The 25,660-nt window shown below is 42.2% G+C and overlaps 2 protein-coding genes across 4 annotated transcripts in view; both read right to left on the bottom strand.

Annotated features, from left to right (window-relative positions):
* LOC126035287 (uncharacterized) overlaps window positions 1-25,660 on the bottom strand; it is a 546,802-nt gene that overhangs the window by 456,514 nt on the left and 64,628 nt on the right. The gene's annotated exons all lie outside the window — the stretch shown is intronic.
* Window positions 1-25,660, bottom strand: part of LOC126035290 (ADP-ribosylation factor-like protein 15) — a 278,079-nt gene that overhangs the window by 138,276 nt on the left and 114,143 nt on the right. For both annotated transcript variants that reach the window (XM_049793722.1, XM_049793721.1), the window contains exons 2-4: window positions 13,407-13,551; window positions 9,794-9,853; window positions 593-801 (exon numbers count right to left, since the gene is read on the bottom strand). In XM_049793722.1, the coding sequence (XP_049649679.1) occupies window positions 593-801; window positions 9,794-9,853; window positions 13,407-13,551 (414 nt within the window). The remainder of the gene's footprint in view (window positions 1-592; window positions 802-9,793; window positions 9,854-13,406; window positions 13,552-25,660) is intronic.

The raw sequence follows: 25,660 nt of genomic DNA on the forward strand, positions 1-25,660 counted from the left end.
AAGGTACACTGAATAGAATAATTATATAATTTACTATGTGATAGCTACAAATTAGACAATGACATTACTCCTTAAAATAAGAAAATCAGAACAGGTTAAGGATTTCAGAACAGGAATTGCAACTTTGCCCTCACATCAGTACATAACAGCTAAGAAAAAAGCTTTTACATACAAGACTACCCATGGCTGCAATCTATTGGTTTAAGCAGTTGCAAAGAATTTAGTAATGGGATAGTGCAAGATTAAAACTAATAGCAAATAAAACCCCAAGCAAAACAAAAAATCACTGTCCCAGCAGCTTTTGATAAGAGTAGTTTAAAAACATCTTTTCTTCCTTAAGCAAAATATGGTGAAAGCAGGAGAACTGTGTTTGTATCCAAGTATTACTTGTCTGTTTTCCAGAACAACTAAGCCTGTATAGAGTGCATTGGACTAAGTTCTTAGGGGCTGGGACTGTTCTTGGTCTGTGTACTTACAGCAAAGAGTAACTGAGGCCAGTCCTTAACTAGGATGTCAGGGTAATATGTAATACTGGGTCAGTGGTGTGCAGATAGTAAATACAAACAGGCAAGATGCTGCCACGTTAACATACCTCTTGTACGGAGCGAGCTGCTGGCTTGTCTTGATGATTGGCCAGTATTAAAAACGGCAAAGTACATAACTGTGGGTGCTGGAGAGCAGAATGCAGTTCATTCCTAGCAGTTTCTAGATCATCTTCAGAGGAGGCACTGTCTAATACAAATATTACCCCTTGGGATCCTTGGTAGTAACGACTCCAATATTTCCTGATATTGTCAGTCCCTTTCAAGACAATAATAAGAACTAATTAAAACAAGTATAGTTAAACAGATTTAACACTTGTATTTGAAAATAACCCTTCTACTTAGAACAATCAAAGCAATGGACTAAATTTTCTCTCCTAAATATACATCATTGAAAGAATAAAAAGGAAAAAAGCAACCATAAATCCAAACGTCACAAACATCAAACTAATGTTTAAATAAGGAAGGAATTTGACTCAATGCAGTTCTTCATCCCTGAAAGTTTCTGCTCCATTAATAAGTACTGGCAGAACTACTATGCTCTCAGTGCCACCTAGCCTAACCCCATACCTTCTCACTGAAATATCTTGGTATTAATATATAAACCTTTGCCCATTCTTTTTTCCTTAGCCCTGCAGCTCCTTTCATAACCTGTAGCTTCTGTTATGGCAGTTGCTCATTTCTGAGCATGATAAGGTCTTCCAGTTCATCTCCAAACTATCAGGCAAACACTTCATAACTAGAAAAAAAGTGTCAGGAAGGCCTATTAAAGTTGTAATTAGACACTTAATGAGGAGAATGGTGATACAATAGTGAGTTGAACAGTGACAACATGCAAAGGCATTCATTTCAACTGCTTTTGCTCTGTCAGCCACACTAAGTATTCTGGAAGACCCCAACAGCAGACACGAGTGACTATACAGGCTTATGTGCCACAGTAATTTTTAGGACACAGTTCAGCGGCACTCAGCCATCTCAAAAGAAGCCAAGCAATAAGGTTATCTATAGAAAGCTTTTGTCTCCCCTGGAGAGCAGCATATGTTTGTAACACTGAGGTAGGAAAAAAAAATTGTATTTGACAGCTGTCAAACTATCTAAACTAAGATTTGGATATGGGCTATTCTTTGTCTGTCTGAATCTGGCACTACACTCATGGGGACTAACACTAAAAAGTGAACAGCAGTAGCAATACTTTAGTAGAAAGCTTGACATGTCTGCAAGACAGTGGTTTGCAGAAATGTGCTGAAAGTATCTTTTACAGACACTATTCTTACTTTGAGATAGAGAGAAGTGAACTTTAATGTAGACATAGATACCAAGTGCTGATAATAATAAAACTCCATTTTTTTTGTGAAACAAAACAACTACACAAAAGTTCTGACCAAAATGTAGGCACGAAATGAGAATTTAATGCAACATAATTACTATAACATTGATATGATACTTAAAATATTCAATTAATTTGTACACTGTGCAACAGAAAAGACAGCCACTAAACAAAGGTGAAGAAATCAATATCTAAGAAGGAATTTACACCATACACTTTAGGCATCCAACTCAGAGTATTCAAATCTCGCTACATGAAGTTACTCCCTTCTCTGTACCAGCCACACTAGAACCTTAATTAGCCAATTTAGGTAGCTAATGAATGTTGTGAACACACTCATCTTCCTATAGAGGATATTGAAGTCAGACCTGAACAGTGTTTTTCTGCAAGAGATCTAAAGAGATGGTTAAAGGTAAACGGTCATGGGATTTAGTCAAGACCTTGCTTAATTTCTCTATTAATTTAGACTCATAAAGTAACAACACACAAATAGGATAGGTGTTTCATTTATTTTATCAACTTCTGAAGATCAACATTACTTATACAGAAGAGGGATTGCACTGAAAGTTAATTCTATGTTTCTGTACCACCATAATATCTATCAATTGTACTTGTAAAGAATTTCATAGCATCTGTTAGATGTCCCAGTCTTTCCAAACAGCTGTGTATGTCAGAACCAAGTAGAGCAAGTTGCCAGAGGGACACTATTTACATAGCCACACACAGCAGTGTTGCAGGCTTCTGAAGTATCACATTACTTTAAAAACTGGTAGAGAATAATTTTCAATGAACTGAAAGGCCAACGCCATGATCAGTTCTTTGAAGGTCTTTTCCCCCCCCCCCCCAGCAATATAACTTCTGTCTTATCTACTCTAAACTTCAGCCAGCTACTTTTCAACCACATGTCGCTGCCAGACACTGAGTCTTATCTCTGTAACTGTACTATTTCTAAGGAGAAAAATTGTGTGGTGAAATGCAGAGCATTTGACCTCTTGTATCCAGGCACATGGAAGAAAGCAGCACATAGATCCCTACATGAGACACTGGAGCCAGAAAAGCAGTATGCTGATTTGTTGACCTTATGGCCCTGTCTTTTTGGTTCAGGTTCTTTAGCTGGTGAACTTTGTTTCTCCACATCGACTGTCCCAAAAGAAACACCATCAAAGCATAGTAGTCCTTTTCTCTCCAGCCCTGGCCAGTCACCATGGCATAGTTCTAAGAACCACCTAATAATGCCCAACAAAACTTGGTATTTCCTTCAAGATTTTCCATTAGAATAGTGACCTGCTCTGAACTTGCTTATGCTTCAATTCTGATGAAATCACAGCCTGAGGTTTAAGAATAAAAAAAATTTGTACTAAGCAGACAAGAAAGAAGACTGAGAAAGTCTGTACCTCGGGGTGCCATTTTAACTCATTTTTCTAACAAATGCACTTGAAAAGTAATTCTTGGCATCAATAAGCTATCAGCAACTGGAAATCACAATTTCTACAAGACAAATAAGCTTATATTCTTTTGCCTTAACTCTTCATATCCAGGGAGCACAACCTGTTCTCAGCTTCTTTCTCCAGAGCATTAGGTAGTATGTTGTGGTGCAATCCTGGGCAGGAAACACTGGCTTATGAATAATGATCCAGCCATCACACTTCACGGTATGACAAATTTAGTCTTACAGAACAAGCAGTTGTTTTTAAAGGTGTAGTTTAGCACAGACTATTCTATGAATTAATCTTTTCCTCTATTCCAAAGGTTTCTAAGACAGGGAAATTCAAAGTCCAAGTTCTCCGACAATCCAGAATGTAATGTGCATCCATCAAACATCCTCAGGCTCTCAGAGACTACCGAAATGAAACCAGAAATTTAACTGGTACCCAAAATGTCCTATCAAACAATAGTAACATGAGATAAGCATTTAGGTTTGTCAGCCTAATACCATGTGTTGCTCTAAGAGCTTTGCAGGTACATGGCTGTTTCCTAAATCACTTCATGCCTAAACTAAGTTTAAAAAAACCCCAAACAACAAGAAAAACCCCAAACCACTCAGGTAAAAATCCCCAAAGCATCAGAAAAACATAACAACAATTCACATTAGACCTAGGGAACATGTTATACAAGGGGTTCACTAAAATGTGACATTCAGTGTAGTAGTTTTGTAGTATTTTGCTCAGAGACAGGCAAGAGCCATGACTCGTGTCCAGGCATACAATTTGTTTCCCTCAGCAACAAATCCACAGGAGCCAAAAGTCATGTGATATGACTAAAACATCCCATTTACAAATAAATTGGGGAAAAAAACCCTAAACAAACAACCAACCCACCACAACACAATCATGCTACTTATTAGAAAAGATAGTATTCAGTCATCAAACATAGGTTTGAATTACTTTATAAAAGGAAAAAAACAATCTCTCTTCTAATAGAAAAACTATGAGGTGCTGTAATTAAAAACCCCAGTCATTCAGCATTACTACAGGGCAGGTAAATTCAACTAACTGTTCAAAATTTTAAAAAGTTTTCATTTGTAATTTTTTAAATATCAAATAAAGAAATTCTTTTTGATTATCAGCCAAGGGTATAGTGTTTCCATATTAATACAGTTTATTATTGTTATCAGTGCCAATAAATACCCTCTCGAATGCCCCTTGGAAGCTGGGGGGAAGAGTTTGAGAGTTATGTGCAGTTTAATACACATCCAAACCAGGTTGCACTCCTGTAAATATTATGCAAAATGCAGAGCTGCAAATCTTCCTTTTAACTATGAATACTTCTGTTTACATCTTCATTCACAGCAGTCTGAGGCTACCTTCAATTCCCTCCTTTTCAGTACTTAAAGGAGAACAGAACACAGCATTACAGGAAAAAATTCACTGAAAGCAATTTAAAGGCATCAAATTTGTTAGTTGTCAAACTTGCAGCAAGTCTCTATCGAGAGCACAATAAATGTCACGCAGCCCTTGCTTTAAGATAGTCTAGCCTGTGCATGAAAGGTCTTATTCACCTCAAAACAGAAGGAGGAATACATCACAGCTCCAGAGAAGTTATATTCTCAATACAGGGAAGAACTTTTTTTCCTTCCCACCAAAAATAGTTAACCTGGGGCCATGAAAGACTGCAGGCTGCAACCAGTTTTTCTACCACTTCAAGTATAACATCCACTCACCTGAAATAAAGACACCCACCTATTTGAAGGTTATATAGTTGATAAAAAGTTACATAGTTAATTCCTCTACTGATATTAAACAGACAGTTTATAACTAGTAAAAAGATTAAAAGATGACAAGGAATATGTCAACTGCACCACAAAAATCTTCTTGCCTGAAAGACTGCCCCATTGGTGGGGGAGTAAGAAGGAAGGGAAGGGAAAAAAACCAACAACTCTTGTATGTTCTTGCAAAATTTTTAAATATACCCTACCCCCTCCCTGAAAAACCTTATAAAAAGGCTTTTGAAATACCTGTTTCTAAATCTATGTAGGATTTAAAACTTCACTTTCCATCACTTCCTCACAAGGAAAACTGCCATGTTCTCTTAGGTAATCAGGAAGATGCTTGAAATTTTAACACATTTTTAAGAGATCTGGCTGCTTCTTATCTATCTCAGACATACTTTCTGTTTAGATCTCCCAGTAATCCTCTTGAAGAAATACAGCATATGGATTTTTGATTTTTTACATGAGCTATTTTTCAACCTGTTTTCTCCTTTTTATTACAAATAAAGTTATAAATCCTTTCTAAGATGGGCACTTTGTATGTACATGCAATATGTCCAGATTGACAGACACATCCACACACAGATACAGAAGTTTCTCGCAGGTGTAATGTCAGTCACCCTTCAATAGCTATTTTGTATTGCTACTGCTTATTGCTAAGCAGCAATACAGATGCTAAGCCAAAACCTTCCTCAAGGTTCAAAAGTTCCAGGACTTTTGCTTCCTAGGGTTTAAGACCAAGAGATCACAGCCTGCTTTCTCCAGCTTTTCAGGCACTGTACTCCTGCAATCATACACAAAGCATGGCAGCAGGGAATTGGCAGGTTTTTTTCCCTCAAGGAGGAACATTTTGAGATTGCTAGATCAGCTATATTCACTGCAGCAATTCAACAACACTGAACAAACAGCATAAAAGAAACAACTCCAAAACTGCTGAGGAATTCTCCATTTATCTTCAATATATACAAAAAACAGAAATATGCATAATTTATCGTGCTTATTTCTACTTTTCTTATCAAACTGAAATTTATGGAAACCATCTCTGTCATCTCTTGTCTACCTTCAAGGCTTCCCCAGTGAGATTAATCTTGAAGTCAAGCCTTCAGTATTTTCCCTATCAGGTAACTTAGGTGCTGTCTCCAACTTTGAATCTCTACCTATTCAGATATTTAAAACTGTTAGAACAACATTTAGGTTGCAAGCACTTGGAAGTTTTAAAAACACCATATTTACACTTGCCTGCAAAAAGTCAGTTTGATCTACTTCAGCATGTGCATTACACTACCATCTTAAAATAAAACACGCAATTTGAAACAAAAATCTCCTGTTCTAGTCAGGACCATGAAGTTAATTAAAAGTTCATAAAAGTTCCTAAAAAATCTTACAGATTATTTTAAAAGGAAGATAAGAAAATATGTGCCCTGCGATATGCTCTAAGAGTTATTTAAGTCTGAAGCTTTAATAGTTTGCAGTAGGTGGCACACCACACTAAACTGGACTTTATGACAGCCATTCTCAAAATCACCTCCTTTTTTTTTTTTTAATTTTTAAAGGCACAAACACACAGCAAATGGTTGGCAACAAGAAAATCACCTACCAGTTTCCTTTCTACCTATTACCCCATCTCTGCCCTCCCTCTACCTCTGCTGAAGGTCAGCTGGGATCTCAGAAGAGCAGCACAGCTCCCCAGGCTGACAACTGCTGTGAGCACCCAGCAAGGCTCAGATGTATCTTCTTCTGAGCTGCAGTCACACACCTTTGGTAACACTGCAGGTAATCTCAAATAAAGCTCAAAACACTCTTTATGCATCTATCTCTATGATGGCACTTAAGACTAGTAGACATACCACAGCTGTGTTAGTTCTGTCTGTCTAGCCCTTCCGCTGACTGGCTCACAAAGTTTGAATCTGCTCTAGCCTTTGAAAGGATCAAAGCCATTTCTGGCTAGAATAAAAAAATAAAAACTTTGGGGGGCAGGGGGGGGAATGTTCATAAAACGTAGGTATCTTTTCTGATGCTAAACTAGGCTGCTATATTCTACCCTTTGATTCAGCCTGAAGAAAATGGAGTTGTAAGTGCAACAGGAGACAGAGAATTTTTAGCAAACCAAAGTTTCTACTTTTCTCTCCACAAAACATCCCATCAACAAAAAAGCAGCCCCCTGCCCCACAAAAAAATGTAACTAGGAAGTTTTTGTGTTTTGCTTATCCTATTGTACATAGCTTTGATAGGTGTTGCTTACATGGCTCCTACTTGTTTTGAATAAGATAGGCAACAGATTGTCTATTCACACCATAAAAAGCTAATTGTAGAAAAAGAATGTTTTCAAAGAACAGTGGAAAGATGGCTACTGCTGAATCCTTATCTGAGCTTCCTCAGGAGTAAAGTTAAGATCTGTAGGCAGATGCAAGTGATCTCTCTTATCTACGAAATGAGGAAATTATGTGACAGAGCCTGGGCTTAGGCACCATTTGAACAGCAGACTGAGCATGATTGATAGCAAACAGATCTAGCTTTAATGCTTTCGGAAGCTGAATATCTCTCTGCGACTCATAGCTTGGACAGCTCATCAGGGTCATCTAAAAATTTCATCTGCTAAGACATTCTGTAAACTGTTAGATGCAGCTATGTTGCAGATGGCATTGCATGCACTCCACAACCAGATTTTGTAGAGGTGTCAACTGTCTTTTAGTCAAATACAGTACAGAGATTTTATTGCTTTGTGTTAGTACATCCCTGTGAGGATGACTTAGGCTGTCATTTACTTGTGGGATCAGTTTTCTGATGACTAACTAGATGAAATTTTAGCTGCTCTACCAGGCTATGTTGCTAGAAGGGTGTTCAGTACTCCCCTCCTTCACAGAACAAAGGAAGAGGGTGGTTTTCCCATAACTATTCAAATATTAAATTGAATTAATAGCTCAACATCATCTTCTCCCTCCTCCCTCATTTTTTCACAAGGCAGATAGTACCTGACAACTGTTGCCATCTTCTCCAAGGGTTCATATTTTCCATTCAATTTGGATCGCACAACAGTGTGACTTCCCCTCCTACTCTCTCTTCTTTTGCTCTTTAGTTCCAAATTAAGGCAAAATACACATGCTTTGTTTAACCAATCCTATTTAAAGTTATTTTTTCTCAAGCTCTCATCTCACCTAGACAATTAATTTAGCTGGCCTAAGAGTGTGAATTTATTACTTTGGTAATGAAGCTTAAAGAGGAACAACAGTGGGGAGGACAGTTCTGATCTCTCTTTTTCCTGGGCATGCTCAACCAGCTGGAAACTCAAGCATCCCCGATATTTACCACTCTGCTCTTGCTAAGCACTTAACACATTTTGTCTTAAATGAAATTTCAGAGATGACTACACAACATTTTGATTCTCTATGCTTGTGAAAAAGGCCTTTGGGTGGATTACAAAAATGTAACACAAACGTATGACAATATATTTTAGTACATAAAACAGAGAAAGTTACTAAACCCTATAACATGTTGTTAGTATTTTTACTGGCATCTCACCAGTAGTTTCTAAGTCTGCATTTACAAGATAGCAAACTAAATTATAAAATAGACTTATTCTAAAAAAAACAACTGTAAATTATTAGTGGGCTTCTAGAATGGGCCTATAATCTTGATTTAGTCCTGAATAAATATCCATATCACAACTGCCACCATGACTTCACATTCTGTTTTGACATCATTACAACAGCAAATGACTGAATAAATACACTGAATAAATGGTGGTTTCAGGCACTGTGTCTCCAGGCTGGAAAGATGCTTGTTAGAACCAAAGCAGCAGCTTCCTATTGCCTTTGCACCCTCATTATCTGTCTTCAGATTAAACCTCAGCATCCCAAACTTCTATCAGCAAAATGCTGTTAGAAACTTCTGAACAACAAATGTTATCATCTGCCTTATTTTTCCAGTCTTTCCCCATTCTCCTGTATGTTCATTGTACACAATTTCATCCTTAGTTCCCACCAGAGATTGCTGCATCATAACAGGAAATCATCAAATCTGTAATTTCTTTCTATATCATTACTCAACTGAGTTGCATAATATAGAGAGATATTTCAAGTTATCCTGGTAAGAGTACATAGGGCACTGCACATCTTCACAGTAATCTAAATTATACACATTATTTTATAGTCTAAATTTTTGGAAGAAAATATGTGGTTTTTTTTTAGTTTCTCAGGGAGCAGGAAGGGATTCTTGGTATATCAAAATAGAAACTTAGAGAACAGGCAGTTCAACTTGATCAGTAAATAAAGCAAGAGCTCCTTTTCAAGTAATTCAAGCAGGACTATGTTTGATTTGAAAGCTATATATAGCTTACCTGAGCTAGTGCTCATAATTAAAAGCTTATACGTACAATAAACACAAGGAACACACTTCCCTGAGCTGCCACATGAGCCATGCTAAAATTATAGCCCAGTTTGTATTTCCGTATGACTTAACTTCTGCAATCAGAGAAATGACATTAAGGAGATATACCAGATACTTATTAGCCTTCTGCTCCTCCTGCTTTTTACTTTTTGTTCTTTCTAGTCAGCATTTGTTCAATTTTTCTCAACTTTATCTGCTGTGGTGAAACATGGGTTTTAAATTCCAGCCACACTGGAATTTTTAAATTTATCATTTTTAAATTTAAAACAACTAACAGTTTTGTATCATGAGATTTAGACACTGCATGTTTTTATAATCAAATGAATATACCTCCAAGTTCTTTTACATTCAAGATGGCATTCTGGAATGGAAATGCTTTTATGCTAAAACCTAAAAAGAGAAATAAAGAGTATTAGTAAATTTTTGTTAAAGAGGCCATTTGAAATCAATTGCATACATTCAGAAAAGACTACTTTTTTCACCAAGAACCAGGATTTTGCATGTGAAATTCTGTTTCAATATGATGTTTAAAAATATCAGTTATAAGATGGGGGGGGGAAACTAAATCAGTATGAGCAATGAAATTTGCAAAGATACTATTAAATAGCTGGCATGCATTAAATTCCGCACAAAACTTCTATCCAGGCCATCTACCATTTGGTAAGGAGTTAGTATGGAATATACCTTTAGAAAATGATCTTTTAATGCATCTGGAACTAAAGTTTAGATTTCAGATTACCAGTAATACGAAGTGATCCTTCCACAATTTTTAGGTGACGTGGAAGACAATACACAATTCGAATCACTGTTTTCTTACGTTTAAACTTCACAGGTTTTGGTTACACCTAGAGTATTAATCCTGTTTATAAATGTTATTAACAGAAAGATCCTTTTACAGACCTGACTGGCATGTATTAGAATGGTTACAAGCACACTAGAAGCATCTATGAATCCTCTATTAGCTTATTATATGCTTAAAACTAAAAAACTTTAATGAAGTTTGATGTTTTCCCTTAATTGGAAATTGACAGCCAAAAGAAGGGAATATGAAAGGCTTCCAGCAATCCCTCAATATACTACATACTAGATTCTGCATGTTTAGTGCATGCATACATGTAAGTGTATAAAATACTTTATATAGGAAAAATTATATCTGCTCTTTCTCTTCCTAGAAAGGAGCAAAAACTGGAATGGACCTGAGTGGTGTTGATGAGAAAAGCAAAAATACAGGTTATAATTTGAAAACTGAGTGGAGAAGTTGTCACATTGTATTCTTGGATTCTCAACCATATTTTCTTATATAGCTGTATTGGGTTTGCGTGGCAAGATTTTGGTAGCTGGGGGGCTACAGAGGTGGCTTCTGTGAGAAAATGCCAGAAGCTTCTCCCATGTCTGACAGAGCCAATGCCAGCTGGTTCCAAGACAGACCTGCTGCCGGCCAAGGCCGAGCCCATCAGCGACCGTGGTAGTGCCTATGGGATAATGTATTTAAGAAGGGAAAAAACTGCGCAACAAGCTGCAGCCGAAGAGAGGAGTGAGACCATGTGAGAGAAACAACTCTGCAGACACAAAGGTCAGTGAAGGAGGGGGAGGAGGCGCTCCAGGCACCAGAGCAGAGATTCCCTGCAGCCCGTGGGGAAGACCATGGTGAGGCAGGCTGTCCCCCTGCAGCCCATGGAGGACCCCATGCTGGAGCAGGTGGATGCCTGAAGGAGGCTGTGACCCTGTGGGAAGCCCACACTGGAGCAGGTTCCTGGCAGGACCTGCGGACCTATGGAGAGAGGAGCTGGAGCAGGTTTTCTGGCAGGACTTGTGACCCCGTGGGGGACCCATGCTGGAGCAGTGTGCTCCTGAAGGACTGCACGCCATGGAAGGGACCCATGCTGGAGCGGTTTGTGAAGAACTGCAGCCCGTGGGAAGGACTCACATTGGAGAAGTTCATGAAGGACTGTCTCCCATGGGAAAGACCCCATGCTGGAGCAGGGGAAGAGTGTGATGAGTCCTGCCCCTGAGGAGGAAGGAGCGGCAGAGACAGTGTGTGATGAACTGACTGCAACCCCCATTCCCTATCCCCCTGTGCCACTCAGGGGGTGGAGGTAGGGAAAATCAGGAGTTAAGTTAAGCCCGGGAAGAAGGGAAGGGTTGGGGGAAGGTGTTTTCAGATATGTTTTTATTTCTCATTACCCTACTCTGATTTGATTGGTAATAAATTAAATTAATTTTCCCCAAGTCAAGTCTGTTTTACCCGTGACAGTAACTGGTGAGTGATCTCTCCTGTCCTTATCTCAACCCACAAGCCTTTTGTTATATTTTCTCTCCCCTGTCCAGCTGAGGAGGGGGAGTGATAGAGCGGCATTGGTGGGTATCTGGTGTCCAGCCAGGGTCAGCCCACCACAATAGCACAGATATGGTACATATGGGTAGTTTTATTATAAGCTGAATAGCCTAGGTATGCATCATTTTGATGTGGATGCTGCCTAGAATCTATTTTCATTCTTCAAGTTGCCTCGCTAAGTTATGGTATTTTGTTGCAACTATCTAGAAACATATAAGAATTTTAATTTTAAAATAAATCATATTTTCATGATTTCCTTTGATAGATCTATACTGCTATATTACATTGCTGTTACTATTGCTTTCAGAGTCCAGGTGAACTTGCACTAATTTCAGGCAAACTCTAAAGAAAAGGGGAGGAATAATAATAATAATAATAATAATAATAATAATAAAAGACTGAATTACTCAACAATTTCCTTCTAACCTTTTGAGTTATGCATTGACATCTTCTCCACACAGTGAAGTATCAAACCTCTTTAACATCCCTAATAACATCACTACGAAGGCAATGAGTTAATTATTCATTGCAGAACCCCCCCCAGTATTTTCTTGTACCTGTTTTACTTTGTTTACTTACAGTTGTATTAAATAACCTTATGATCTTGTATTTAAACAAGGATACACTGAAAACCAGTTAGGGTTGCTAAGGGACAATCATAAAATTCAAGCCCATGAACCACAGCTACAATATAAAGCCATATAACTATATACACAAGTTACTCACACAACACTCACTATCTGTTCCCTCAGCCAATCAACCTTACTAAATTGTTGTAGCCACAGAACCAGATTTCTTCCATTTCTATGACCTAATCTGTCCTCTTTCTGAATTTTGCATCCAGGTATTCCTTTTTCCTCACTCTACAAGTTTGTTTTTTTCTGTGTTTTTTATTTTTAATCAAAATACCCTTTTCAATATAAGGCATTATGATTCATCTATATCAGCGTGCATATTCCAATTTTTTGAACTTAAGATACTTTTTAGCTGTGGTCGTTGTGTCTGGTTTTATGTATCTTCTCAAAGCCACTGGAGGTTTTTGTAAATTGATTCTCTGATCTCAATCTGCCCTTACTACATAAACAAGTCTCTTTGCTGATCTAAAAGAAAGGATTATCACCAGAAATAAACATTTCCATTACATTTATTCTTTTGGTTGCTAGCATATACCAAAAGGCAGTACTGACCAAGCATGAGAAGAAATAAATCCCAATGTAAGTTTCAGAACATGACTGTCCCATTCTATTTTATATCACATTCTCTTTTTTTCTGTCTGTATAACGAGACTGTTTAAAAACCAAAACAGAAGAAACAAACCTTTTAAGGTCTGTCTACAGTAAACTGTGAATGTCTCTTTCCAAAGATTCTACTTACACCACAATGTATGTTCTGACTTTAGACATATTCCAAATTGTATTTTTTCATGAATATTCCCCAGTGTATGACCAAACACTGAAAGAGTAAGTAGTGGTAGCTTCAAAGCAATCCATTAGGTACGTTCAAAAGCAAGATAACTAAGCTGAAGTTCTCTACCGCCTTTGCTATGTGTTTCAGAAGCTACCCTTGGGCAACGTTACAGCACATCATGGAATAAAGGCAGCATCCTACCTGTGGTAGACACTATATTCTCTGGGCTTTCACTGCAAAGCTGTGACAGAAGACTTGTCTTGCCAGAACCAGTGAGGCCTATGCAAACCAAGTCATATTCAGGTCGTGCTGGTGGCGGTCCCTTGCAGCAAAGTGCTCTAAAACACTGCGAGGAGGGGGAGAAAAAGAAGTTATTTTTTTGCAAATGTTTCTTCAACAAGGTACTAAAATTCAAGTTTATAAATTTAAAGGTGCTAGAGAGAAGCAGATTATTCTTCCAACTTACTATTTTAGCAAAATCCACAATTAATAGACTGAGATCAGCTCAACTAAAATCTGTAAGAGCTTTATAAGAAAACATAAATATACCCATTAACTTTAAACCTAAACCTCATGGAGCTGGATTGAGGAAAGTGACTTCCATTTCCTGAATAGCATGAAAAGTGCACATACAGCGAGATAGGCACATGCTCTACTCAACTCTGCAGTTGGGTATTCATGAGTGCTTCCTGTGCTAATTTCATGCAATAACCTGGTGTGAACATCAGAGCAGCTCTTAAGCAACTTTTGGCCAGGCTCTCCCTGTTGTCACAGGAAAGAATCAGAGAACTTTGCTTCATTGATATCCTTCCTGAGCTTGCTTTGACACGTTTTGAAGGAGGACAGAATTCATCCTACCTTACAATATCAGCTGTTAAAGAATACAGCTTGTAAAGAAATAAATTTTGCTGGAAATAGCTCTAGTCATAAAAATGCAGATCTCTCACTTTCCCTGGAAAAGTATGAATTAATGACAATATAAAAAAGTGATTTTTATCACTTAGACAAAGCCTACTTTAGAGTTCTGCTCATGTCTCTTAAACAGTATTGGCAAATTAGGCCAAGCTGATCAAAAAGGTCCCTTAAGCCCTTAACATTCATCAGACCCTTCTTTTGACTGTCTGACAAATTCAATGTCTCAAACATCCGTTAAAGAGCTTTGCTGGAGAAAATGGTCTCTGTAAAAATGCTGGAGTTTTGTGAACAGGACAATGAAGATGAAGCCCAAGGATATTGGGGGCCTGGAGTGTTCCTAACTACCAATGATCCTAGGGAACAATGGTCTCTGATGCAGCAGGCAGCTTACTGGGCAGGGGGAATAGACCAAATGGAATGAGGAGAACCAACACGGATAGATACCCCTTCTATAAATCAGTTAACCCAGAGCTTACAGAAAACTGCTTGTCTCCAATTAACGCATGATAGGTGATTAGTGCCACAACAGCCCTCTCTGATGTTAAATGCCAATCCCAATAGAATGACTCCTCTAATCCAAGGTTTACCAGATTCTTTGAAATTATATGCTGTCCAGCTGCAGGATAGATTATGCGATGTGACAGAATGTAGAGGATGCAGGCGGAATGCAGGAGGGCCCCTGACCTGGGGAGAAGTGGCACAGGAATTGATTAACTACAGCCAGAGAATGGGTCTCACAAGGGAAGAAAGCAGGGTTAAGCCTGCTATCCGCCGAACAGAAGGCCCTGGCCGACCTCCCCCATCTAAGACTGTAAACACCAAAAAGCCGTATGGGGGTCAGCGGAACTTGTTGTGGGCAGAAGGGATAGAAAAGGGAATTCCCCAGGATGTGATGGACAGCTTGCCCACCTCTGTCCTAGAAAAGTTGGTCCTAGGGTGGAAAGACAAGAACAAGGAGCCTCCCCATACTGAGTTAAACATTTGAGGCTATAAGGGGGTGAATCCATAGTTGCTGGCAACTCCCACTCCCCAAACACCTACTGCTCCAGAAGAAGGTATGACTGTCCGCAGGACGGGAAACTAGACACGCCATCCCCAGTAAGTGAGCCGGGGGACGGCCAGTGGGTTTATTTAAGGAGGCTCACTGAAAATAAGACAGGAGACCTGTTAATTACTTTTCCCCTTGGTCCCTTTAAGACCCCAGTATTTTTTTTAGTTGATACGGGTGCTCAGATGTCAGCACTCTGGGCGGATGTTGCTAACCGCAATGGAATAATTGCAGATTAAGAAGCAGATATGGGTCACGGATGTTTTCAGAAGTTCCCAGCCTAAGCCAAGAGCTAAAGTTAAATGCTGGCTGCCAGGGGATTCGTCCCCTGTTGAGGTTACTATGACACTAGGTTCTCTACCCACCAATATTCTAGGACTCGACCTCTTAAAGGGCCGGTCGTAGGTAGATTCTAAAGGGAAGAGAATGGAAATTCGGGTGTCCCGCAATCTCTATGAGGCTTTTGCAGTCGGCACCAACTCTCCCCCCTTCAAAAATAGTTAATGTCAAACCTTATGCTTTGCCTTTGGGAGCAAGGGAAGGGATCACTTCAGTGATAATGAGTTACGGGAACAGGGGATAGTTATTCCTATGCACTCACCCTATAATTCCCCAGTATGGGCGGTCCGCAAGACAAATAGGAAGTGGTGATTGACAGTTGACTATCGTCGCCTAAATGCCAATACTGGCCCATTAACAGCTGCAGTTCCCAATATAGCAGAATTAATTGCAACCATACAAGAACAGGGTCACCAGATTTTAGCAACCATTGATGTAAAAGACATGGTCTTTATGGTTCCCTTATAAGAAGCAGATAGGGACCGCTTTGCCTTTACCTGGGAAGGTGTACAATATACATTTACACGGCTTCCCCAAGGCTATTGCCACTCGCCAACCATGGCTCACTATGCATTGGCCCAGGAACTAAATCAGATCACTCCTAAAGATGGAGTAATAGTATATCAATATATTGATGATGTGCTAATTGGAGGACCAGACACCACTGCGGTGGGGTAAACGCAGAGAGAAATCATTAGCCACTTAGAGAATTTAGGGCTCCAAATTCCTGCCGAAAAGGTGCGACTCCCATCACCTGAAGTAAAATTTTTAGGTATCTGGTGGAAAGGAGTGACTGTGTGTATACCTCCCGAAACCGTGTCCACCCTCGAACAAGTGAAAATGCCTGAAAATAAGAAAGAATTACAGCATGCCCTAGGCTTGCTACTGTTTTGGAGAAAACACATCCCCAACTTTTCTATCATAGCTCGCCCTTGTCATGGTTTCAGCTGGGATAGAGTTAACTGTCTTCCTAGTAGCTGGTACAGTGCTATGTTTTGAGTTCAGTGTGCGAAGAATGTTGATAACACTGATGTTTTCAGTTGTTGCTAAGTAGTGTTTAGACTAAAGTCAAGGATTTTTCAGCTTCTCATGCCCAGCCAGAGAGAAAGCTGGAGGGGCACAAGAAGTTGGCACAGGACACAGCCAGGGCAGCTGACCCAAAGTGGCCAACAGGGTATTCCATACCATGTGACGTCCCATCTAGTATAAGAACTGGGAAGGGGGGACAGGGAATTGCCGCTGGGGGACTAGCTGGGTGTTAGTCGGTGGGTGGTGAGCAATTGCCCTGCGCATCATTTGTACATTCCAATCCTTTTATTACTACTGTTCTCATTTTATTACTGTTATCATTATCATTATTAGTTTCTTCTTTTCTGTTCTATTAAACCGTTCTTATCTCAACCCACAAGTTTTACTTCTTTCCCCGATTTTCTCTCCCATCCCCCTGGATGGGGGGGAGTGAGTGAGCAGCTGCGTGGTGCTTAGTTGCTGGCTGGGGTTAAACCATGACAGTCCATTTTGGCACCAAACGTGGGGCCCAAAGGGTTGAGATAACAACAAACCTGACCAGAGCTTGTTAAAACAAATTTGTTACAAGCATTCATTATATTGGTCTAATAGTCGCTGGTCATTATGTTGATTTATGTGTTCTTAGAGTTGTTGCTCTGGTTTTTAAAGTTCTGTTATGTATCACCTCGCTTGCTGTATGTAGCCCCTCTTCTGCTGCTTATCATCCATGGCAGGTGGATTAAGGATTTCGCTTTGATGTATGCTATAACACTGGTTTATGGTATGATAAAGTCATCGATTGTGGGATTAATCCGGTAATTGCACTCAGCATTGTCACCTTTATACTGCCGGAGCCATCTGTGGGAAACTATTAATAATTATACCATTTACCTTTCTGTATTGGTTTTGTGTGGCAAGGTTTTGGTAGCAGGGGGGTTACAGGGGTGGCTTCTGTAAGAAGCTGCTGGAAGCTTCCCCTGTGTTCGAGAGAGAGCGAGCCCATACCAGCCGGCTCTAAGACGGACCCACCGCTGGCCAAGGCCGAGCCAATCAGTGATAGTGGTAACGCCTCTGTGATAACATTTTTAAGAAGGAAAAAAAGTTGGGACGGAGAGAAACTGCCGCCGGAGTGAGGAGTGAGAACATGTAAGAGAAACAAGCCTGCGGACACCAAGGTCAGTGATGAAGGAGGGGGAGGAGATGCTCCAGGCGCCGGAGCGAAGATTCCCCTGCAGCCCGTGGTGAAGACCCTGGTGAGGCAGGCTGTCCCCCTGCAGTCCAGGGAGGTCCACGGTGGAGCAGATCTCCACCTGTAGCCCGTGGAGGACCCCACGCCGGAGCAGGTGGGTTCCCGAAGGAGGCTGTGACCCTGTGGGAACCCCGCGCTGGAGCAGGCTCCTGGCAGGACCTGCGGATCTGTGGAGAGAGGAGCCCACGGAGCAGGTTTTCTGGCAGGACCTGTGACCCCGTGGGGGACTCACGCTGGAGCAGTGTGCTCCTGAAGGACTGCACACCGTGGAATGGACCCATGCTGGAGCAGTTCGTGAAGAACTGCAGCCCGTGGGAATGGCCCATGTTGGAGAAGTTCATGGAGGACTGTCTCTGGTGGGTAGGACTCCACGCTGGAGCAGGGGAATAGTGTGATCAGCCCTCGCCCTGAGGAGGTGAAGTGGCAGAAAATAACATGTGATGACCATAAACACCATCCCTGTCCCCCTGTGCCGCTGGGGGGGCTTGGTGGTGAAATCCAGGAGTGAAGTTGTGGCCGGGAAGAATGGAGGGGTGGTGGGAAGGTGTTCTGAGATTTCGTTTTATTTCTCATTACCTTGTTCTGGTTGATTTGTAATAAATTGAGTTAATTTTCCCAAATTGAGGCTGTTTAGCCCGTGATGGTAATTAGTGAATGATCTCTCCTGTCCTTATCTCGACCCGCAAGCTTTTTGTTATATTTTCCTCTCCCCTGTCCAGCTGAGGATGGGGGAGTGATAGAATGGCTTTGGTGGGCACCTGGTGTTCAGCCAGGGTCAACCCATCTCACTTTCTTCCTTGGAAAACCAGTCTATGAGTGGGGTACCTTTCTTCCCCTCTCCTTTCTCCTTCAGTCCAGTTACAATGGTGTTTGAGAATTTTGAAAATATTGAATACTCCCGGGATGTTGGGACCAGCACGGTCCTAGCCCTACTGCTAGGAATTAGAATGCTTCTGAATGTGGTTCAGCTCTCGTTTAAGGTTCAACAACTATTTAAGAAGATTACCCAGAGATCTGCCCCAAAGCTGGATAATTATGAGTGTCAGGGTGTGTGGGGTAGTATGGGCAAGTACCTAGAAAAGTGGGCACCTCCAGTGTTTTGGAAATTCACCCCTGAACAAGTGCAGGATCCAGAAGAATTAGTAAATATTTGGAAAAGGTATGCTGTCACCCCAGCAGCTCCAGAGAGATACAAATTACTGCAACGTGCTGGGGCCTGGCCCATGCCTATCGAGCCCTGTTCGACACCACTCAGTACCCTCAAGGGGAAGAGAAAGTGTCTCGACCTAACAACAAAACAATGAGCACCGCGGACACTCAAACCTCAGCAACGGGCGCTGCAGCCCCTCCAGCCCTGGCAACGAGTATTGCAGCCACCCAGACCTTGGTGACAGGCACGGCGACACTTCCAGCCCCGACGACGAGAACCGTGGCTACCCAAACCTTGGCAACAGGCACTGTGGTTATCCAGAAGCCTAGTGAGCAATACCGCAACTGAATCAGCGGACCAACCTGTACCAGTATCAGTTGCCCCCGTACAGAAAAAGAAATATACAAAAAAATCAGTTCACTTAGCGAAGGATGAAGGTGAACCAGGGTCATCACAGGAACCGGAGGAAGAGGCAGAACCAGAGGTAATAACCCGGTCCCTATCCTTGAGTGAGCTGCGGAATATTCGAAAAGATTTTGGCCGCCGTATAGGTGAGCATATTATCACCTGGCTCCTCCGATGCTGGGACAATGGGGCTAATAGCTTGGAATTAGAAGGTAGGGAAGCCAAGCAGCCGGGATCGCTTGCCAGGGAAGGTGGCATTGACAAGGCAATTGGAAAAGGGACACAACCCATCAGCCTCTGGAGGCGACTCCTGTCAAGTGTGAAGGAAAGGTACCCATTTAAGGAAGATGTTATATGTCAATCAAGCAAGTGGACCATCATGGAAAAAGGTATCCAGTATCTGAGGGAATTAGCTGTGCTAGAGACGATTCACCATGACCTGTACAACCCACAATTACCCAAAGATCCAGATGAAGTCCAATGCACACGACCCATGTGGCGGAAGTTTGTACGGCGTGCGCCATCGTCCTATGTCAACTCACTAGCAATAATGGCCTGCAAATACAAAGAGGCACCGACAGTGGATTAAGTGGCTTGCCAACTCTGTGAATACTAAGAAAAAAACTCCTCCTCCTTACAAGCCTGCATTTTGGCTGTGGAGAAGCTGTCCCAGGATGTCCAAGAAATCAAAGAGGATATGTTCTACTCCCCACCTGTAAGCAACAATGTCTCAGCTATTAGGAGTGAGCCTTCCTCTGCCTGAGAGAGGGAATATAGAAGGTACACACCACGAGGTGCCCTGTGGTTTTACCTATGTGATCATGGAGAGGACATGAGGAAATGGGACGGAAAACCGACCTCGGTCGTAAACGCATGGGTACGTGAGCTGCGAGGAAATACCACCACAAAAGGTGATTCTACCAGGAAAAATGCCACTCCAGTTTCCAAACAGAGTAGAAGGGCTGATCTTATTTCTGATCCTCTTGAAGGGACTCCTGAGCCAATTTTACAAGAAGTGAGTAATGGATGCTCGGACCAGAATTAGAGGGGCCCTGCCTCCAGCCAGGTGGAGGAAAGGGATAACCGGGTCTATTGGACTGTGTGGATTTGATGGCCTGGCATGTCAGACCCACAGGAGTATAAGGCTCTAGTAGACACCGGCGCACAGTGCACTCTAATGCCATCAAGTTATAAAGGGGCAGAACCCATTTGTATTTCTGGTGTGACAGGGGGATCCCAAGAGCTAACCGTATTGGAAGCTGAAGTAAGCCTAACTGGGAATGAGTAGCAGAAACACCCCATTGTGACTGGTCCAGAGGCCTCGTGTATCCTTGGCATAGACTATCTCAGGAGAGGGTATTTTAAGGACCCAAAGGGGAATCGATGGGCTTTTCGTATAGCTGCCTTGGAGACGGAAGGCACTGAACAGCTGTCTACCCTGCCTGGTCTCTCTCAAGACCCTTCGATTGTGGGGTTGCTGAAGGTTGAAGAAGAAGTGCCAATTGCTACCACGACGGTGCACCGGCAGCAATATCGCACCAACCGAGACTTTCTGATTCCCATCCACAAGTTGATTCGCCAACTGGAGACCCAAGGAGTGATCAGAATACTCGCTCACCCTTTAATAGTCCCATATGGACCGTGCAAACGCCTAATGGGGAATGGACACTAACAGTTGACTATCGCGGCCTGAATGAAGTCACGTCACCGCTGAGTGCTGCCATTCCAGATATGCTAGAACTTCAATACGAACTAGAGTCAAAGGCAGCCAAGTGGTATGCCACAATTGACATTGCTAATGCATTTTTTTCTATTCCTGTGGCAGCGAAGTGCAGGCCACAGTTTGCTTTCACCTGGAGGGGCGTCCAGTACACCTGGAATCGACTGCCCCAGGGGTAGAAACACAGCCCCACCATTTGCCATGGACTAATCCAGACTGCATTTAAAAAGGTGAAGCTCCGGAACACCTGAAATAAATTGATCACATCATCGTATGGGGCAATACGGAAGAAGAAGTTTTTGAGAAAGGGAAGAAAATAATCCAAATCCTTTTGAAGGCTGGTTTTGCCATAAAACAAAGTAAGGTCAAGGGACCTGCACGGGAGATAAAGTTTTTAGGAATAAAATGGCAAGATGGACGTCATCAGATCCCAATGGACGTGATTAACAAAATAGCAGCTATGTCTCCACCGACTAATAAAAAGGAAACACAGGCCTCCTTAGGTGTTGTGGGGTTTTGGAGCATGCATATTCCAAATTACAGTCAAATTGTAAGCCCTCTCTACCAAGTGACCCGGAAGAAGAATGATTTTAAATGGGGCCCTGAACAACAACAAGCCTTTGAACAAATTAAACGGGAGATTGTTCATGCCGTATTCCTTGGACCAGTCCGGACAGGACAAGATGTTAAAAATATGCTCTACACTGCAGGTGGGGAGAATGGCCCTACCTGGAGCCTTTGGCAGAAAGCATCTGGGGACACCCGAGGCCGACCCCTGGGGTTTTGGAGTCGAGGATATCGAGGATCCGAAGCTCGCTATACTCCAACTGAAAAAGAGATATTGGCAGCGTATGTAGGAGTTCAAGCCGCCTTCAGAAGTGGTTGGTACTGAGACACAGCTCCTCTTAGCACCCCGACTGCCAGTGCTGGGTTGGATGTTCAAAGGCAGGGTCTCCTCTATACATCATGCAACTGATGCCACGTGGAGTAAGTGGATTGCACTAATGACACAACGCGCTGACACAGGAAACCCCAGTCGCCCAGGAATTTTGGTAGTGATCATGGACTGGCCAGAAGGCAAAGATTTTGGAATGTCGCCAGAGGAGGAGGTGACACAGGCTGAAGAGGCCCCGCTGTATAATAAACTGTCAGAAATTGAGAGCCAATATGCCCTGTTCACTGATGGGTCCTGTCGCGTTGTGGGAAAGCATTGAAGGTGGAAGGCTGCTGTATGGAGTCCTACACGACAAGTTGCAGAAGCTGCTGAAGAGAAGGTGAATCGAGTTGATTTGCAGAGGTGAAAGCCATCCAGCTAGCATTAGACATGGCTGAAAGAGAGAAGTGGCCAGTGCTCTATCTCTATACTGACTCATGGATGGTGGCAAATGCCCTATGGGGGTGGTTACAGCAATGGAAGCAGAGCAACTGGCAGCACAGAGGTAAACCCATCTGGGCTGCCACATTGTGGCAAGATATTGCGTCCCGGATAGAGAATCTGGTTGTAAAAGTACGTCATGTAGATGCTCACGTACCCAAGGGTTGGGCCACTGAAGAACATCAAAACAACCAACAGGTGGATCAAGCTGCCAAGAGTGAAGTGTCTCAGGTGGACCTGGACTGGCAACATAAGGGTGAGCTATTTATGGCTCTGTGGGCCCATGATACTTCAGGCCATCAGGGAAGAGATGCAACATATAGATGGGCTCGAGATTGAGGGGTGGACCTGACCATGGACACTATCGCGCAGGTCATCCATGAATGTGAAACATGTGCTGCAATTAAGCAAGCCAAGCGGTTAAAGCCCCTGTGGTATGGAGGGCGATGGCTGAAATATAAATTTGGGGAAGCCTGGCAGATTGACTATATCACACTCCCACAAACTTGCCAAGGCAAGCACTATGTGCTTACAATGGTGGAAGCAACCTCCAGATGGCTGGAAACTTATTCTGTACCCCATGCCACAGCCTGGAACACTATCCTGGGCCTTGAAAAGCAGGTCTTGTGGTGACATGGCACCCCAGAAAGTATTGAGTCAGACAATGGGACTCACTTCCGAAACAACCTCATAGACACCTGGGCCAAAGAACATGGCATTGAGTGGGTGTATCATATTCCCTATCATGCACCAGCCTCTGGGAAAATTGAGAGATACAATGGACTGTTAAAGACTACATTGAGAGCAGTGAGGGGGCAGAATTTTCAAACATTGGGATACACATTAAGCAAAAGCCACCTGGTTAGTCAACACCAGAGGATCTGCCAATCAGGGTGGTCCTGCCAATCAGAACTTTTACATACTGTAGAAGGGGATAAAGCCCGTGTAGTGCACATAAAAAAATTGTTAGGGAAGACAGTCTGGGCTTCTCCTGCCTCAGGCAAAGGAAAACCCATTCATGGGATTACTTTTGCTCAAGGGCCTGGGTACACTTGGTGGGTGATGCGAAAAATGGAGAAGTCCGATGTGTGCCTCAAGGGGATTTGATTTTAGGTAAGAATAGCCAGAAGTAAACTGTATGATGTTAGTTGCTATATAACCCTGCTACTGTATGTTATCATTACTATAATTGTTATATGCTATATCCATATTACTATAGTAAGAATCACTTAGATCAAGCAAGAAAGAACTGTGATAAAACTGAGCAAAGAGCAGTAGTGATGGGACCTGAACTGACTTTGGCATGCAACAGTCCAACATTACACACCATCCTCCTGCTGTGCCCAAGATCACCCACTGGCCACTCCACACTGAAGCCCCATCCTGCTCTGCTGACTGAGCAAATTTCACACCATCCCACTGTCCTGAGTTCAGCTGGGATAGAGTTAATTTTTACAGGAACCTGGGAGGTGGGGGGCATAGTCGGGGCAGCTGACCTGAACTAGCCAAGGAGCTATTCCATACCATGTGACATCATGCTCAGTATATAAATGGGGGGAGCTCTTGGCTTTAGGTGGGGGAAGTAGCGGAGGGTCGGGTTCCGGGTGGTGAGCAGTTGCACTGTGCATCACTCGTTTTGTATATTCTTTCATTAGTACCGTTGTTGTTGTAACTCTTTTTTTTTGGTGTGTGTTGTCCCAGTAAACTGCCCTTATCTCAACCCTCGAGGTTCCAGGGTTGTTTTTTTTTTCTCTCCTCCGTCTCCTCCCTATCTCACCGGAGGGGGGCGGGAGGAGTGAGCGAGCGGCTGCGTGGTCCTTTGTTACTGGCTGGGCTGAAACCATGACACCCTCCTGCCCAGAAAGACTGGTATGACAGACAGATGGAACCCAAAGTCGGGGACTAAATGAATTCAACGAACATTTCATAAAGATGGCCCATATACTAAGGGCATGATATCTCTGTGTGTTTATGCATATATATATATATATCTCAAAGGACAGAAAAGGTGATGGTGATTGATTAGGATCTACTGGAAAGTATGGGACCTGAACATGACGTCAATGGTATAGAATAAGGGGTGGATACTGTCCTGGTTTCAGCTGGGATAGAGTTAATGTCTTTCTAGTAGCTGCTATAGTGTTATGTCTTGGATTCATTATGAGAAGAATGTTGATAACACACTGATGTTTTCAGCTGTTGCTAAGTAGTGTTTACACTAAGTCAAGGATTTTTCAGCTTCTCATACCCAGCCAGCAAGAAGGCTAGAGGGGCACTTGAAGTTGGGAGGGGACACAGCCAGGGCAGCTGACCCAAAGTGGCCAAAGGGGTATTCCATACCATGTGATGTCATGCCTAGTATATAAACTGGGAGGAGTTGGCCTGGAGGGTATTGCTGCTCAGGAACTAACTGGCATCGGTCAGCAAGTGGTAAGCAATTGCATTGTGCATCACTTGTTTTTTATTTTCTAATCCTTTTATTATTACTGTCATTTTATTATTGTTATAATTATCATTATTAGTTTCTTCTTTTCTGTTCTATTAAACTGTACTTATCTCAACCCAGGAGTTTTACTTTTTTTCCCGACTCTCTCCCCCATCCCCCTGGGTGGGGGGGAGTGAGTGAGCGGCTGCATGGTGCTCTATTTGCTGGCTGGGGTTAAACCACAACAGTGAGAAAGGCCAATTAAGTTCATGGCACAACATAAGCTCCTTCAAACAGAGTTTCTACCTAAAGGATATCAGGCTGAAAGCCACATAAAATTCTTCGAAGCTCACCAGAGTTCCTGAGGCTGTATCAGGCCCTTTGCAGCTAGTCTTTAAAAAGGATTCAATTTGTCTCCATGAGCACGGAATCTTTGCGACAGCTTCTTGATGTCATATTGAAAAATATAAAGGAATAGGAGAGCTGATGAAAGTCCATGCTTCTCACTTTCCAGACACTGTGCCAGTTCCTGTGCAACCAGACACAATTCTTACGGTCCCAATGACATTTAATAACCTGCAGTTCTTTCAGATTGCCCTTTGTAAGACACATACAGAGGCTCTGTGGGTGACAGAGGGACTGCGCAGGCTGTTTTTTTGAACTTTAGTTTCTCTTTAATGCAGATTCCTTAAGTCTAACTCACTCTGTAGAGTCTTTATGTGCTGTTGATTATACATACTATTAAAAAATCCAGGTCAACTCACATGTCCAAAGCAGCATACGCAGACTCACCACCCACCCACTCATCCTTCACCAGTAAG

The sequence above is a fragment of the Accipiter gentilis genome, chromosome W, assembly GCF_929443795.1.
Source record: "Accipiter gentilis chromosome W, bAccGen1.1, whole genome shotgun sequence".
Taxonomy (NCBI): Eukaryota; Metazoa; Chordata; class Aves; order Accipitriformes; family Accipitridae; genus Astur; species Astur gentilis.